The sequence below is a fragment of the Pseudochaenichthys georgianus genome, chromosome 3 (assembly GCF_902827115.2).
Source record: "Pseudochaenichthys georgianus chromosome 3, fPseGeo1.2, whole genome shotgun sequence".
In the NCBI taxonomy this organism is placed as follows: Eukaryota; Metazoa; Chordata; class Actinopteri; order Perciformes; family Channichthyidae; genus Pseudochaenichthys; species Pseudochaenichthys georgianus.
Genome location: NC_047505.1, coordinates 52,828,460 through 52,843,788, shown reverse-complemented (window position 1 = coordinate 52,843,788; position 15,329 = coordinate 52,828,460). Strand labels below are relative to the sequence as shown.

The 15,329-nt window shown below is 42.8% G+C and overlaps 1 protein-coding gene across 3 annotated transcripts; it reads left to right on the top strand.

Annotated features, from left to right (window-relative positions):
• The first annotated feature begins 538 nt into the window (after nucleotides 1-538).
• Nucleotides 539-14,498, top strand: LOC117441059 (myelin-associated glycoprotein-like). 3 transcript variants are annotated; one of them, XR_004551363.1, is made up of 6 exons: nucleotides 539-595; nucleotides 6,175-6,237; nucleotides 6,403-6,768; nucleotides 6,851-7,151; nucleotides 13,920-14,019; nucleotides 14,129-14,498. XR_004551363.1 is itself a non-coding variant. In XM_034077258.1 (6 exons), the coding sequence occupies exons 2-6, from the start codon at nucleotides 6,198-6,200 to the stop codon at nucleotides 14,271-14,273; spliced, it is 948 nt and encodes a 315-aa protein (XP_033933149.1). In that variant the 5' UTR covers nucleotides 539-595; nucleotides 6,175-6,197; the 3' UTR covers nucleotides 14,274-14,498. The 3 variants fall into 3 exon arrangements, 2 of the variants coding, with proteins under 2 accessions (XP_033933149.1, XP_071058671.1); XM_034077258.1 differs by having other exon boundaries at nucleotides 6,851-7,147; XM_071202570.1 differs by lacking the exon at nucleotides 539-595 and adding an exon at nucleotides 2,708-2,722 and having other exon boundaries at nucleotides 6,851-7,147.
• The last annotated feature ends 831 nt before the right edge of the window (nucleotides 14,499-15,329 follow it).

Genomic DNA, 15,329 nt, shown 5'->3' with positions numbered 1-15,329 from the left:
CTCCTATGTGACGGCTCAGGAAAGTTCAGCAATACTTGTTGCTATGCCTCCTGGCCACTACTTTGGTAAAGCAATACTACACTTTGTTTTCACTTATATCTACTTCAGCTTGAGTGTTTAAGTTATGATACTTTGACTTCTACTGTATATGCACGTATCACATTGTTGTTTCTTCCCTCGTTCTGCATTGCCTTTCATTTTGATTCTCTCCACTTCCTCTTGGTTTCGAAATGACACAATGCTCTGATGAAACAGTTGAATACTTGAGTCTAGAAACAAAAGTCATGTTTTATCTTTTTCAGTTTGTTGAAAATGCAAATCAACAGCTCACTTCTGAAAACACAACATTATATATTTTTTATAAAATTCTGGTTAAACATAGTTTTGTGAATCCCTGAGAAAAGGACCGATGAGACTTGCATTAATAAAGAGAGGTTCAAAACCCTATTGTGCCCGAGGCCACGCCCCACATCTTTCAAAAGCCGCCTGACATGACTTGCCACCGATAGCCGGCAGTTGGACATTTAAATAATGTATTTATTTCTTCTCTAGACACAGAAAATATCGTCTGCTGAAAATCATTGTTGGCTGTAAGGTAAGATATTTGTTTTTGTCGTGAAATGTCAGACTTATTGTGTTAGTTAATTCAGTCATTTTGTTATATATATATTTGGCATTTGGAAGAATGATTTTTTTTAAAGTGGGATTCAATGTTTATAAATGTAAATTAGCCAGTGTGTGAATAGGAGTCTGTGGCTCAGTGGGTTAGTGTGCTAACAAATTAGGATCTAGTCTCGTGTGAGATATTAACTTCTGTCTAGCAATCGCCATCTTGGCTACATACTGTGAAGTGCACGATGAGCAGGAATCACTTGCTCCAGTCAGCACTTATTGCACATACAGTCGGTTGTAAAGAGTTGCATAACTTCCAGTCGTCCCTATTATTAGTTGTGCTTATTGTCGTCTCAAGATATGTGTCACTTTTAACAATATTTGTACTATTACTACTAGTCATTGTTCCTGTGTCGTGTCCATATTTGTATATCCTTGTTCATACCAAATATCTTTTTATTTATTTATATGATACCTCTGTCACAGAAACTCATACACTTGATGTCCTACAGGAGTATTTGTTGGAGCACTTTACATATTTTAAGTGTAATAAATATCTATCTTTTTTATTTCCAACAGATATGTGAGCAGGCTTGTATGATTTACACACACACTCCAACATCCCTGACACCTGCGTAACGTATTACCTGTTAAGTATTTGAACAACATCCACTGTTTCCTTGCAGTGCCGTGTGCACATTGCAACACCGTGTAAGCAATACGCTGGTAGAAAAGGGTCTTTATTGACACAGAACACCATTTCCTTCCTGTTAGTGAGTTGGTGCTGAAGATGATCTTCACTTGTAACATGTAGTTTTAACATGATCAAGAACAACCCAATTTAATTGTATATTTTAGGGCCGGGACTTTAACGCGTTAATTCAGATTAATTAATGACACAAAAATTAACGCGTTAAAAAAATTAACGCATTTTAATCGCACTTTAATCGCACTTATTTTTGCACAGCGGAACGTTTCTCACTGGATGAGTTTCAGGCGTACCGATTATACTGGAGCACCAACTAACGTTCATGACTTCAGCATGGGACTTCAAACAACAACAAACCACGGTGAACAATAGTCAAACATGAACGAACAAGCTGATGAGACGCTTTGGTCGGCCCCGTGGATGGGACATTTTGTTTTAAAAAACGGACGGATGGAAGCGTCGATAAGAGCCGGTTGTGTGCAAATTATGCAAAAAAGAATTTGCATATCATCGCAGCACATCAAGCCTAAAGTATCACCTAAATGCAAAGCATGTAGCAGCTAGCATGTAGCAGCTAGCGTGGACGTTAGCCCGACTCCGAGTGCAAGGAACCACACCCCGACCCAACCCACACTCAACCAGACGACTGGTCTCAGGGCCAGGATAAATCAGTCCACGTCTGAGAGAATAACCAGCTCCCTGGCTCACTGGACTGCACTCGACTGTAGACCACTTGGAGTCACATCCATGTGGAAATTGCTTCTCACTGTTCTCAGGTCAAATATGTATATTTGATTAAAAATGCGATTAATTTCGATTAATTAATTACAAAGCCTCTAATTAATTAGATTAATTTTTTAATCGAGTGCCGGCTCAGATATACTACACTTTGTTTTCACTTATATCTACTTCAACTTGAGTGTTTAAGTTATGATACTTTGACTTCTACTGTATATGCACGTATCACATTGTTGTTTCTTCCCTCGTTCTGCATTGCCTTTCATTTTGATTCTCTCCACTTCCTCTTGGTTTCGAAATGACACAATGCTCTGATGAAACAGTTGAATACTTGAGTCTAGAAACAAAAGTCATGTTTTATCTTTTTCAGTTTGTTGAAAATGCAAATCAACAGCTCACTTCTGAAAACACAAAATTATATTTTTTTTATAAAATTCTGGTTAAACATAGTTTGTGAATCCCTTAGAAAAGGACCGATGAGACTTGCATTAATAAAGAGAGGTTCAAAACCCTATTGTGCCCGAGGCCACGCCCCACATCTTTCAAAAGCCGCCTGACATGACTTGCCACCGATAGCCGCAGTTGGACATTTAAATAATGTATTTATTTCTTCTCTAGAAACAGAAAATAATCGCTGCCTGAAAATCAGTTGTTGGCTGTAAGGTTAAGAATATTTGTTTTAGAAAACTCAAATGGTTGCCAGTCGTGAAATGTCAGGCTTATTGTGTTACTTAATTCAGTCATTTAGTTATATATATATTTGGTATTTGGAAGAATGATTTGCATACCTTAACATCATTTCTATCAAAACAAATGCAACACATTTTAAATAGTTATCAGTACAGTTAACATCTTCATGCTGGCACCCTTATATTATCTTTGAAAGCAGGACATCCTTTCCTCATGTTGGTGATGAAACCAGTAACAGAAAGAGAACATTGCAATATAAGTTAAAGCAACAGTTTAAAAGTATTGATTTTATTTTTAACTTGTACTTTTCAGTAGTATTCATTCCTTTTTTTAAATAACCAGGCACTGCTTCTCTACGGGTTATTCTTTAAGCAACTTCTTGATAAGTAACAATATTTTACGTTGTGAAGTATGAAGTGAAGTTAATTTCAATCAGGAGAGACGTGATGTATGTAATACATGTTTATTATCCGTCACATTATATAAATGAAACATGATAGTTTATAACAAAAGAACGAAATGGCGTTTGGCGATTAGGCCCAGGTTTTGTAGGATATCATTCGGGAAGGGAAAGAACCGTTTCCGATGAACCCCCCCGGGTCTAGACACTGGTGGTGGTGATAAGTGGTTAGGTCCGGTTGGAAGGGAGGAGGTTGAGCTTGGCCCTGAGTTGGAAGCAGGAGGCGAAGGGGTGGAGGAGGGTTGCACGTTGACACCTGGAAGACAGCTGATAGAACAGGGGAGAGCATATATAGAGGGATTAACAGGTGCGATAATTAGGCTTGTGAATGGAGGGAAGTGATAGGTTGGCTGAGGAGTGGCGCTCTCTCTCATCTAGTGAAAGGAGCGAGTATTGCCATGACGTGCAATACGGAGTGATGGGTCTTCCTGTCTGAACTTGCGCTCAGCTTCATTTCAATCAGGAGAGACGTGATGTATGTAATACATGTTTATTATCCGTCACATTATATAAATGAAACATGATAGTTTATAACAAAAGAACTAAATGGTGTTTGGCGATTAGGCCCAGGTTTTGTAGGATATCATTCGGGAAGGGAAAGAACCGTTTCCGATGAACCCCCAAAAGAAGTGAAGTATGAAGTACTGAACGTGAAGAATTCTTACCTTGTGGGATGCGGTGGAAATCTATGGATGAAATGAGAGGTTAATACATGTGGGGATTTAGACGTACTGATGCCTCGGGCATCCTTCCTGGACGTACAGGGCATCCCGGACATACGGGGTTTCCCGTTGTGCAGGAATATCATTCGGGAAGGGAGAACCGATCCGATGAATCCCCAAAATAATGAAATATATAGAATTGAGATGTACTGGGTTACTTACCTTATGAGGTAGCTGCGGTGGTTTATGGATATAATTAGAGAATTATACGGGGACAGAGAAAACATGTTATTGACTAGCGTAGGACTAAGAGTGGGAAAATGCATGGATGGATTCGTCCTGGCTCACGAGCCTTTTTTTTTTTTTTTTTTTTTTTACTTATTTGACAGGGACAGTGCACATTAATTGACATTTCTGTAAATGCGCCAGAGTTAGCCAACAGGCTATTTTTCATCTGTAGTCCCTGGACAGATGTTAAAAGTCATCCTAAAACAAAAATTCACTTCAAATAACAGGTAAATACAATCAGTAAAACAACATTCAACAGAGATACTTATATTATGATAAAAGCATATATAAAAACATAACAACTAAACTAAAATACAAGCATATATAAAAACATAAAAATACAAAAATACAAATTCAACAAAGCAGACAGATACAGGTCAAGGCATATAAACAGAGCGTTGTCATGTACAGAGCCTGGGACCCTTCCGGTCAAACATGAAAAGTAAAAGCCCTTCCGGCCAAACGTGAAATAAAAATGCGTGGATGTCACGTCCTGGCTCACTCGAGCCGGAGACCCTTCGGTCAGAACACGTGGAACATGACTTGAATAACCATGTAACACGACAGGACCTGTAGTGTAAATGTGTCTGTGATCTTAGTTTGATGATGCAATAGAATCCAGATATAAAACATGACAATGATATGTGAGCTGATATGTTAATGACACCACCACCAGTTATATGCATGATTACCAACGTTTTTATTTAATTTAAAAAAAAAAAAAAATTATATAGGCATTTTGTATCTATTTATTTATTAATAAAAATAAAAAATAAAATAAGAATGTGTTTGAGCCCTAAGGGAAGATAGTTCTAAGAGCACGGGATCTGGGTGAGTAGATGAGACGCTGCTAAGCGAGTGATATTAAGGGAGTGGAGGGGTGAATGATCAGAAGAATCTCCCGCCATGTGGTTTCTGAAGCAGGGTGGGGATCTTAGGCCGGCTGCGCCTGGGACATACGGACCTCGGATGAGCATCGTTGCAGGCGTGGAAAGGGTGACTGGGAGGGCGGAAGCCAGGGAATGAGGGGAGGCTACACTGTGAGGGAATGTAGGGGCTTGGACTGGCATTAACCCAGGCGGCGCCATGGCCGGAAGCGCAGCCCTGTGAGTTGATGAAGTGGAGGCTCTGGCTGCTGCCCTTTCCATAGACTGAAGGCGAGCGTCGATTTGTTGCATGGATTTGGCCAGGGATTGCAGGGTGTTGGCGAAGCTGGTATCTATGAGCCCAGGCTGGTTTAAGGTGCTTCCGGGCTGGTCAGCGATGGTGCGAGCCTGGGAGGAAGTTGACTTTTTGGACGGATGAGCTACTGGGGGGGGCGACTTCCTTGTCCTCTTACCCCCGCGGCCTCGGCCGCGCCGCGATCTGTCGGAGGGGCCGGCTGGAGCTGCTGGCGTGAGCTGGGGGACGGCGCCTGCTACTTGGTCTGAGAGCTCGCGAAGCTGGGAGAGAGTACCTGGGGCTGGGGAAATGCCCTTCTGCTGCAGTTGAAGAGTGAGGAGATCTGCCTCTGCTGAATGAGAGCTGCTGCGGGAACCCGCTCGGGCGCCGGTAGCTTGAGGAGGGGGAAGCTGCCTCGGGCGGAGCGTCAGGGCTGGGATTGAGATCCTCCTGGAAGAGTTCGTCCTCGGAATCGTTCGAATTGGACATCTTTGAGGTTAGTTTTGTCGTACGCGGAGGTTTGTTTGCACTACCGTTGCGCGTTGACACCTGAAAGACAGCTGATAGAAAAGGGGAGAGCATATATAGAGGGATTAACAGGTGCGATAATTAGGCTTGTGAATGGAGGGAAGTGATAGGTTGGCTAAGGAGTGGCGCTGTCTCTCATCTAGTGAAAGGAGCGAGTATTGCCATGACGTGCAATACGGAGTGATGGGTCTTCCTGTCTGAACTTGCGCTGAGCTTCATATAATTTCCACCTTTAAAATATCTATTATTCTTTATTATGGCTATTCATATTTGAGTAGTTAACTAGTTAATAAAATGAATAGATTCCGTGTCTGGTCCCTCTGTAGGAATATCAAGCCGACAGAAAAGCATGACGGTTGCTTTAAAGGTTTTCCTCCTTCTACTTCAAGGTAGGGTTTCCAACAATCTAATGCCTTTTGGATGTCTTTAGATTACTTTCAAATGAACGTTTTGTGGGTGTGTGCTGTTAATTTAGACGATTTTGTTTCCCTTTTAATAATGACAGTTTACATTTCTGCTTCGGATATTAATGTATTGCTTTGATTTCACCTCAGGCAGCTTATGCTTGAAATGGGAAATAACCATGCCTCTGAGAATAGATGGACTAACTGGATCCTGTGTGAAGGTCCCCTGCACTTTCGACATCGATTTGCAGTTTGTTGGAGATCTGGATGATTCCTGCAAAGCAATGTGGATCAGAGGAATCATGATCGAAAGAGTTGTGTTTGATTCCAGCCTCACTGGAGATCAGGCAAGCAGAAACATGCTGCAAGGAAACCTCACGGGGAACCTGCAGAACAAGGAGTGCACCACCATCTTCTACAACATGCCACCGTCTGACAACTACTACTACTTCAGGATTCAGTGTAATAACAAGCTGAGGCTCACCTACGCAACAGGAGTCCGTATCATCATTCAAAGTTTGCATTGAGTCTTATTCTTTTACACTTTACACATCTTTTGGTTTCTCTCTTGTCATTTACTTGGTTTTTTACTCCTCAGATTCACTGGACCAACCTACCATAACTCCATCTACGCTCGAGGTAGAAGAGGGGGCTCTGGTGACGTTGAGCTGCACGGCTGTCGCTCCGTGTCCCATCCTTCCCCCAGCTCTGACTTGGACCCCCGGGATAGGTGACATTGAGGAGAAACATGAATTTGAATCCATGATCTCAGTTATGAAATTCACCTCTTCTTACCTCCACAATGGACAGAATGTTTCGTGCACTGCTCTCTACAAACGACAAGCTGGCAACACCGACCTTCGCTTTGAAACGATTATGACCCTCCATGTTCTTTGTGAGTACGTTTCAGGCCTTTGCTTGTTGCTCAGTAGGATGTTGATTTAGTTCACATTTAATCATTCCCTTCATTGTATATAATGTGCTGTTATGAAATGTTCCTCTGCAGAATATTTGGATCAAGTTTTGTTAACTAAAACTGCAGACTTGATTATGTACTGGAACAAATGGGGACACCAAACCAAAGTCATTTATGTGCTGACTTACTAGTGTTTATTCTTATTGTTATTATTCAAAGGTATTTCACATTCTGGCAACGCAAAAGTTGGTAAGACTTGTTTCATGAAGCCATCAAAATACTAATATGAACAGCCTTGGCAGTGCACACAATAGGGTGTTTTTTACATTGGCATGTAGAACCGTCCCGCGGGCCCACCACCTACGGGAAACAGCGATGGGTTCGGGTGCGCTGCCAGAAGGGTGGCAGTGAAAGCCGAGGGTCTCGATGGACCAGACCCGGGAGCTGGAGCGTTACTAGTTGTATCTGGTTGGGCTCACCTCTCACAGCGTCGGCTCTGGAACCTTACTTCTTGATAGGGGTTGGACTCTATTCTTCTCCGGAGTTGCCCAATGTGTGAGGCGCTGGGCGGGTGTGGGGATCCTCACAAGCCCCGGTTGGGTGTTGCTTTGTTGGAGTCTACCTCAGTGGACAAGAGGGTCGCCTCCCTACGCCTGCGGGTTATGGGGGGGAAAACTCTGACTGTTGTGTGTGCTTATGCACCCAACAGCAGTTCAGAGTATTCGGCCTTCTTGGAGACCCTGGAAAGAGTCCTGTATGGGGCTCCTGAAGGGGACTCTTTAATCTTGCTGGGAGACTTCAACGCACATGTGGGCAATGATGGAGACACTTGGAGGGGCATGATTGGGAGGAACGGCCCACCTGATCTGAACCGGAGTGGTGGTTTGTTACTGGACTCCTGTGCTAGTCATTGATTGGCCATAACAAACACCAAGTGTACGTGGTACCAGAGCACCGTAGGCAGAAGGTCCATGATTGATTTTGTTATCGTATCATTGGACCTGAGGCCGTTTGTTTGACACTCGGGTAAAGAGAGGTGCAGAGTTGTCAACTGATCACCATCTGGTGGTGAGTTGGGTCGAGTGGCGGGGGAAGCTCTGGACAGACCTGGTAAGCCCAAACGTGTAGTTCAGGTGAACTGGGAACGTCTGGAGGAGGCCCAAGTTCAGGAGGAGTCCTAAGTCCAGTAGGCCTTCAACTCACACCTCCGGCGGAGCTTTTCAGGCATCCCTGTGGAGGTTGGGGACATTGAACCAGAGTGGGCGGTGTTCAAAGCCTCTATTGCCGAAGCCGTGGCGGGGAGCTGTGGTCTCAAGGTCTTAGATGCCTCAAGGGGCGGTAACCCTCGAACCTCCTGGTGGACACCGGTGGTCAGGGAAGCCGTCGGACTGAAGAAGGAGGCCTTCCGGGATTTGTTATCCCGGGGGACTCCCGAGGCAGTTGCAAGGTACCGACAGGCCCGAAGGGCAGCAGCCTCAGCCGTGGCCGAGGCAAAGCAGCGGGTGTGGGAGAAGTTCGGAGAAGCCATGGATAAGGACTTTCGGCCGGCACCAACGTTTTTCTGGAAAACCGTCCGACACCTCAGGAGGGGGAAGCAGGGGACCATCCAAGCTGTGCACAGAAAGGATGAGACGTTGTTGACCTCAATTGATAGGATGATAGGGCGTTGGAAGGAACACTTTTGCCCCTTTCGCACCAACGCAGTTCCAGGGGCGGTTCGGAGCTAGAGCCTCATAAGCACCGGTTTTTGCTGTTCACACCGCAGCGGAGCCGGATCTTTTCCCCGAAAACCGGTTCTTACCAAGCTCGAAAAAATCGCGGTCTAGAAGCAAGAACCGCATACGTCATGCTTACGTCGGAGGGGGGCGAGATTAACCTGAGCAATAACATTTGATGGCGAGTATGGCAAATACAAGTTGTAACAAGCAGTAGCGCTGAGCAAAGTGACTAGAATGCAACCACACACTTTATAAAGTCAGGCAACACTAACCAGGCTTCGTGTGATTCTGTTTATTTGTACCTTACTTGGACCATCCGTTCGCTGTCATTGATCATTGTGGAGAGCAGGCAGACGTTGTTTTTTGTATTAGAGCAGCCATCGTATGGAATCAATACATGGGCTGCACAGGTTGTCATGTCCGACTATCACAAGTAGAATCATAATGAAAAATACGCCAGTAAAATGTGCCAGTAGAAAACGGCTTATGCCACAATAGTTTAGCACAACCCAGTCTCACGGCATTTTGTGTTATGGTCATAAATTAATTTCATCTATTGAATCAATAGATGAAATTAATTTATGACCATAATAAATAAATCACGATTTTCGCATTTCTTTCGTGTCACACAGAACGATTTTAAAAGCAATTTATTTATATTGGTAGTATATTTCGTGCCTGGCGTCTTTGTGTCCGGTCCGGGTGCTTGGAATACCAGAGACGCTGGAGCTGGTTCATAAAACATTGTCTGATATATATCTCACCCTAACCCTATCCCTTTACTGTTAAATTGTATAATGTCGGAGTTTTATTTTGCCCGTCCGCGAGGAAATAAATGGCTCAGAGCCTCAGAATACTAAAATCTGTATTTCTTGTGATCTTTTTTTCCTTCTAATTTGTTTATTATTTGGTGCAGGCACGACACATACTACCAATATAAATACATTGCTTCTAAAATCGTTCTGTATCAGAATACTGAAATCTGTATTTCTTTAAATCTGTTTTTCCTGTTTTTACAACCCACCTCGGCTCCGCGTGTGGTTTTGGCGAGCTGCTTAAAATCATAAACAGGAAGGAAATCAGAAGACACCAGGATACCAGTTAAACAATAATCTGTTTTATTTATAAAAGGTAAAAATACAATGCAATACAAAACGATAAGGAGTACTCCTGCCCTGGTTCACGTGCTGTTCAGATTCCGGTCCTGACAGCAGTAGAAGAGAGAGCGATCTAAAGAAACAACAGGCTTATATGCAAAGAGAACGGGGAGGAGGTTTGCCGGATTCTCCTCCCATAGAGTCCATTCATTGGTTGATATAAAAGCGACGAGCCAGCAGAGGACCCACAGAAACAAGAGTCTTTTACCATTTAAGGTAAAACAGACGCATTGGGTGTACTTTCACACACCCACACATTTTGCAGAGACTTCCATCTCTGCGGCCCCCCCTCTCCCTTAGTTCAATGTACACACAGTTTCACATACTTTTGTTATAGTTGACTAATACAAACAATATATGTACTACTTTAATATCAATAATAACGAGGAAAACATTACCTCTGCTCTCAAGCAGTAAAATAGTAGAATCTCAGCTTCTGTAGAGAACGCACACTCATTTCCCCTTAGGTTGTGTCACGCACACTCATTTATCCTTAGGTTGTGTCACACACACTCATTTTCCTTCTTTTACCATTTAAGGTAACACAGACACATTGGGTGTCCTGCCCGGACACTACATAACATATACAGAGAATGCACACTCATTTCAGAGATCTGAGCTATCTTCAAATAAGGGCATTCTCCTGCTCACATTTTACTCTAAATAATGGTTTTACTCCTCATATTTCCCAACTCCCTATTATTAGTTGATACAAGTAATTAACACACACATATATTTTATACATGTATGTTCTAGCTACTTAGCATTCTGTGTTTAGATAAGAATGTGTCCTCTCCCCACATCCCCAGTCTCCTGTCATGCCAACCTGCTCCTTATTTCACATAAGTAATTTAAACACATTTGAGCCAACTACTGCACACAGTTGTGGCAATTTAGTACTCACAACATGAAAGAATGAAACAGAAAGAAATCAATAAAAACACAAGCACCAGTATAATTGAGCAGTTATTACACAGACCATAATAATAATAATAATAATAATAATAATACATTGCATTTCAAAGCGCTTTTCCAGGTGCTCAAAGACGCTTTACAGTGGTGATAAAACATGATAAAATAGAATTTAAAAGTTATTAGAACAAGATAAAATAACATTTAAAAGTTATTAAAACAGCAATACAGCATAATTCACAGATTAAAAGCCAGTCTGAAGAGGTGTGTTTTGGTCAGTGTTTTGAAAGTGGGGGGGGGTCGTGTGCAGTCTCTGATGTGTTTGTGGAGGGAGTTCCCAGAGGGTGGGGGCCAGCGATGGAGAAGGCTCTGTCCCCCCAGGTTCGGAGCTTGGTTTTCTTGGGGATAGAGAGGAGGTTCGCTTCTGATGAGCGAAGGGCTGCGGGAAGGGGTGTGTAGTGGTGGATCAGGTCGGAGAGTAGGGGGGGAGCCTGGTTATTGAGAGCTTTGTGTGTTAGCAGAAGGATTTTGAAGTGTATTCGTTGACGAACAGGGAGCCAGTGCAGGTTTTGAAGGACGGGGGTGATGTGGTCTCTGGAGCGGGGTGTGGGTGAGGAGGCGGACAGCGCAAGTTCTGGATGTATTGTAGTTTATTTAGGATTTTGGATGATGACCATGGCTTACTTGCAACACACACACCCTTCTCTCTGCTGCCTATACCATATGTCTATATAAGTGTATTTTCCCCTCTGTTCCCTTTCTCCTGACAGGGAAGTTTTCACTTCTCATCTCTCCAGCTTTTTGTTCATATAAACTGCTACTATTAAATGCAAAGTAATTAAGTACACACATGAATATATAAAAACACACTTCTTATATATCAGGGGACATTAAAATTAATATACCAAAAAATTACACTGTATTAAACTTCCTGCTATAATATGTTAATTTAATTCTCTTCACTTCTAATTTGTTATTATTTAAATTGCTTTTTAAATAGTTCTGTGTGACACAAAAAAAATGGCGAAATCGTGTTGGTGAACACGAATCAATAGATTAATTTCGTGACTATAACACGAAATATCGTGAGACTGTGTTGGTTAGCAACAAGTAGTCAATATAGTCAGTTTAGCTTCGGTTGCTATGCTAACATCACCCATTGTATACCAGAGAAACTTTCATAACAGTGTTGTGATGCCAAACAGAGTAAATTCATACCGAAACACATTCACTTATTGGGATGGGGGATATTTATCAGCTGCTTGTGTGACAGTCAGACAGTGAATACTTCACAGCGGCCGCTGCCGTGAGGAGACTAAACTCCGGTGGACGAGCAGCACTGCAGCTTTGAAACACATTAAGGCCTCTAAGTGGTTTTATACCTCAGCTTGGATTTCAATTTCATTTATTTGTTAAGGAAGTTTCAATTTAACATGTTGTCGAACAAATTCTTACAGTTTGTTAAATTTGTTTCCCACAAGTTCTAATGAAACCTTTTATCACTGGAATGACAACTCTGAAAGGTTAAACTTAAATCTGTTGCGCAGCGTTGAAAGTGTCCCTCCATCTGTTATCACATGGATTAAACATGGATTAAACATGGCTCCATCAAAAACCTGACAAAGAAACCAAAATCATCCGGCATAACGACACTGGAACAGCCACTCTTGTTATCCCTAATGTGACAGTCGATTATTCTGGACTGTACGTCTGTACAGCAAAACACCAGATCCCTACTCTGAGGACACATGCTGAAGTAAATGTGACATGTGAGTCGGCTGTTCTATTCCTCTTTTAAATATATCATCATCTTACTGCAAGTTTGCTATATTCTTAAGGTCTGTGTGTTTTCAAGTTTCCCAAGATCTGAAGTACCTCTGGACGTGTGTTTCAGTTGGAGGTTCTGACGTGTGTGTGTATCAGTGAGGGGTTTCCTTTACCCACCATCAAATGGCCGCTGTTAGACGCTCACACTGAATACTACAATTTTCCCAAACCATGCAGTCAACTTCAGCATTACTGTGTAAAAGATCGCAACTTCACCGCTGTCGAGTGCATCAGCAGCAATGACGTAGGGGAAGTAAAAGAAAACCTCAACGTTAGAGAATCTTTTAAAAAACTGGATGGTAAGTTTTGACAACTAACAGATCTCCCCAACTTTAGACCACTGCTTTGTGAAATGTTTCAAAATCAAATCAAGTTTTATTTATATAGCACATTTATAAACGATTTTTGGTCGAGCTAAAGTGCTGTACATATAATAAAAATAGCCTACAGTAGAGACACTTTACAGCAAATACAACAGCACAGATTGTTCAGAATATCAGTATGAGAAAAACGACACCCTCTGTCCTTAGACCCTCTGTCCTTAGACCCTCTGTCCTTAGACCCTCACATCGTACAAGGAAACACTTCCAGAGAAAACCCAGTTTAAAGGGAACATGGGAGAACCCTCAGGGAGAGCAACAGAGGAGGGATCCCTCTCCCAGGACGGACAGACGTGCAATAGATGCCGTGTGTAAAGAGATAATACATTTTACAGCATAAAGACCGAATGTTAGGAAATGCATGTGTCTGTAATGAGAAGATGAATCCACGAGGATGTCAGCTACAATCCTGAGGAAGCCATCAGGGAAGCAGCATGACGAGAGTCAGGCAGGACCGCAGAGACCGGTTCAGCCACGACCCGAAGTCCACGACTTAATCCAGAACTCAGGATAGAGGATCCAAGACACAGGACTACAGCAAGAGGATCAGCCTCGACTCCGGATCCCGGCGCAGATATAGATGCAAAACAAGAACAAATACGTTTAATACGTAATACAAATAAAGAAAATAACATTTTGACATTTTTAATATCTTCCAACACAGGCAACACTACATGAACAGGGATCTGAGTTTACAGCGTTAATATAAATATTCAACAGTTAAACAATCAACACTACTGTATGTCATTTCTAATAGCAGATCAACATGGACCATGTGAAGTGCTCCTCTGGGTTGGCGTCGCTGCTGTATCTCTTATTGTAAACGTCATCAGCATAATCGTCATGATGTTCCTCTGGTATGTAACCTCTGTACTGTCTATTATGATGTCATGCTTTGAAGGCTCTGGCAATGAAGTACAGACTTTTAGACAACGCCTCATGTCTCACGCGTTCTTATTTTCATAGGCACACAAGAAACAAGGTGAAACCAAACCAAGAGGACAGGATTTACATGTCAATTAAGAAAACAGACGTGTCATCAGATTATGAAGTTATCGCCCAGCCACTGAACCAACAGCAACACGCGTCAACTGAGTGCAGTGGGAGATGATTCTGCACGACTCTGACATATTTCCTAAATCATATTTTCATCATGTACAACATTCTTGGAGTATGACATTTCTCACTTAACTGCAACTTCTTTTATTATTATTTTTTATACCTTACATTTCATGAAGCTTTACTTACCCAGGGGAAGGTCATGAAGCGTGCATATTCAGTTTAAGCCCAGTCTATTCTAGCCCGTGCTTCGCAGACTCATCAACCACTCTGGAGATCTGAACATGTTAAAACTCATATAATGTTTTTTTTATTAAAATGTTCATTTTTTAACAGCATTTGTATCGTGATCAATCTGTAATATTTTCTGTCAGGTATACGTAAAAAGGAAGAAACTAACCTAAAACTAACCCTAACCTCCACTGGCTCCCCGTCTGTCGAATCGACTTCAAAGTCTTCCTCATTGCTCACAAAGCCCTCAACAACCAGCCCCCCCTACCTCACAGACCTGCTGCACCACCACGCCCCTTCCCGCTGCCTCCGCTCATCAGAAGCCAACCTCCTATCCATCCCCACCGGCCTCAAGCACCGGACCTGGGGGGACAGAGCCTTCTCCGTCGCTGCCCCCTCCCTCTGGAACTCACTCCCCCAACCCATCAGAGACTGCACCGACCTCACCACCTTCAAAACACTCACCTCCTCAATCTGGCTTGTTTGTTTTTGTATTATTTGACTTTAACTTTAACTATATATTTATTTGTTGTTCCTTTCTTTTCTTTTCTCTTCACTACAGTATATCAGTAAAGCGTCTTTGAGCACCTGTAAAAGCGCTAACAAATTAAATATATTATTATCATGACAATCATAGCCATTTCATTATCCATCCATCTTCTCCCGCTTATCCGTGGTCGGGTCTCGGAGGTAGCAGTTCCAGCAGAGAGCCCCAAACGTTCCTTCCCCCTCATCAACCAGCTCTGACTGGGGGGTCCCAAGGCGCTCCCAGGCCAGCGAAGAGATATAACCCCTCCACCTGGTCCTAGGTCTACCCCTTGGTCTCCTCCCAGCTGGACGTGCCTGGAACACCTCCCTAGGGAGGCGCCCAGGTGGC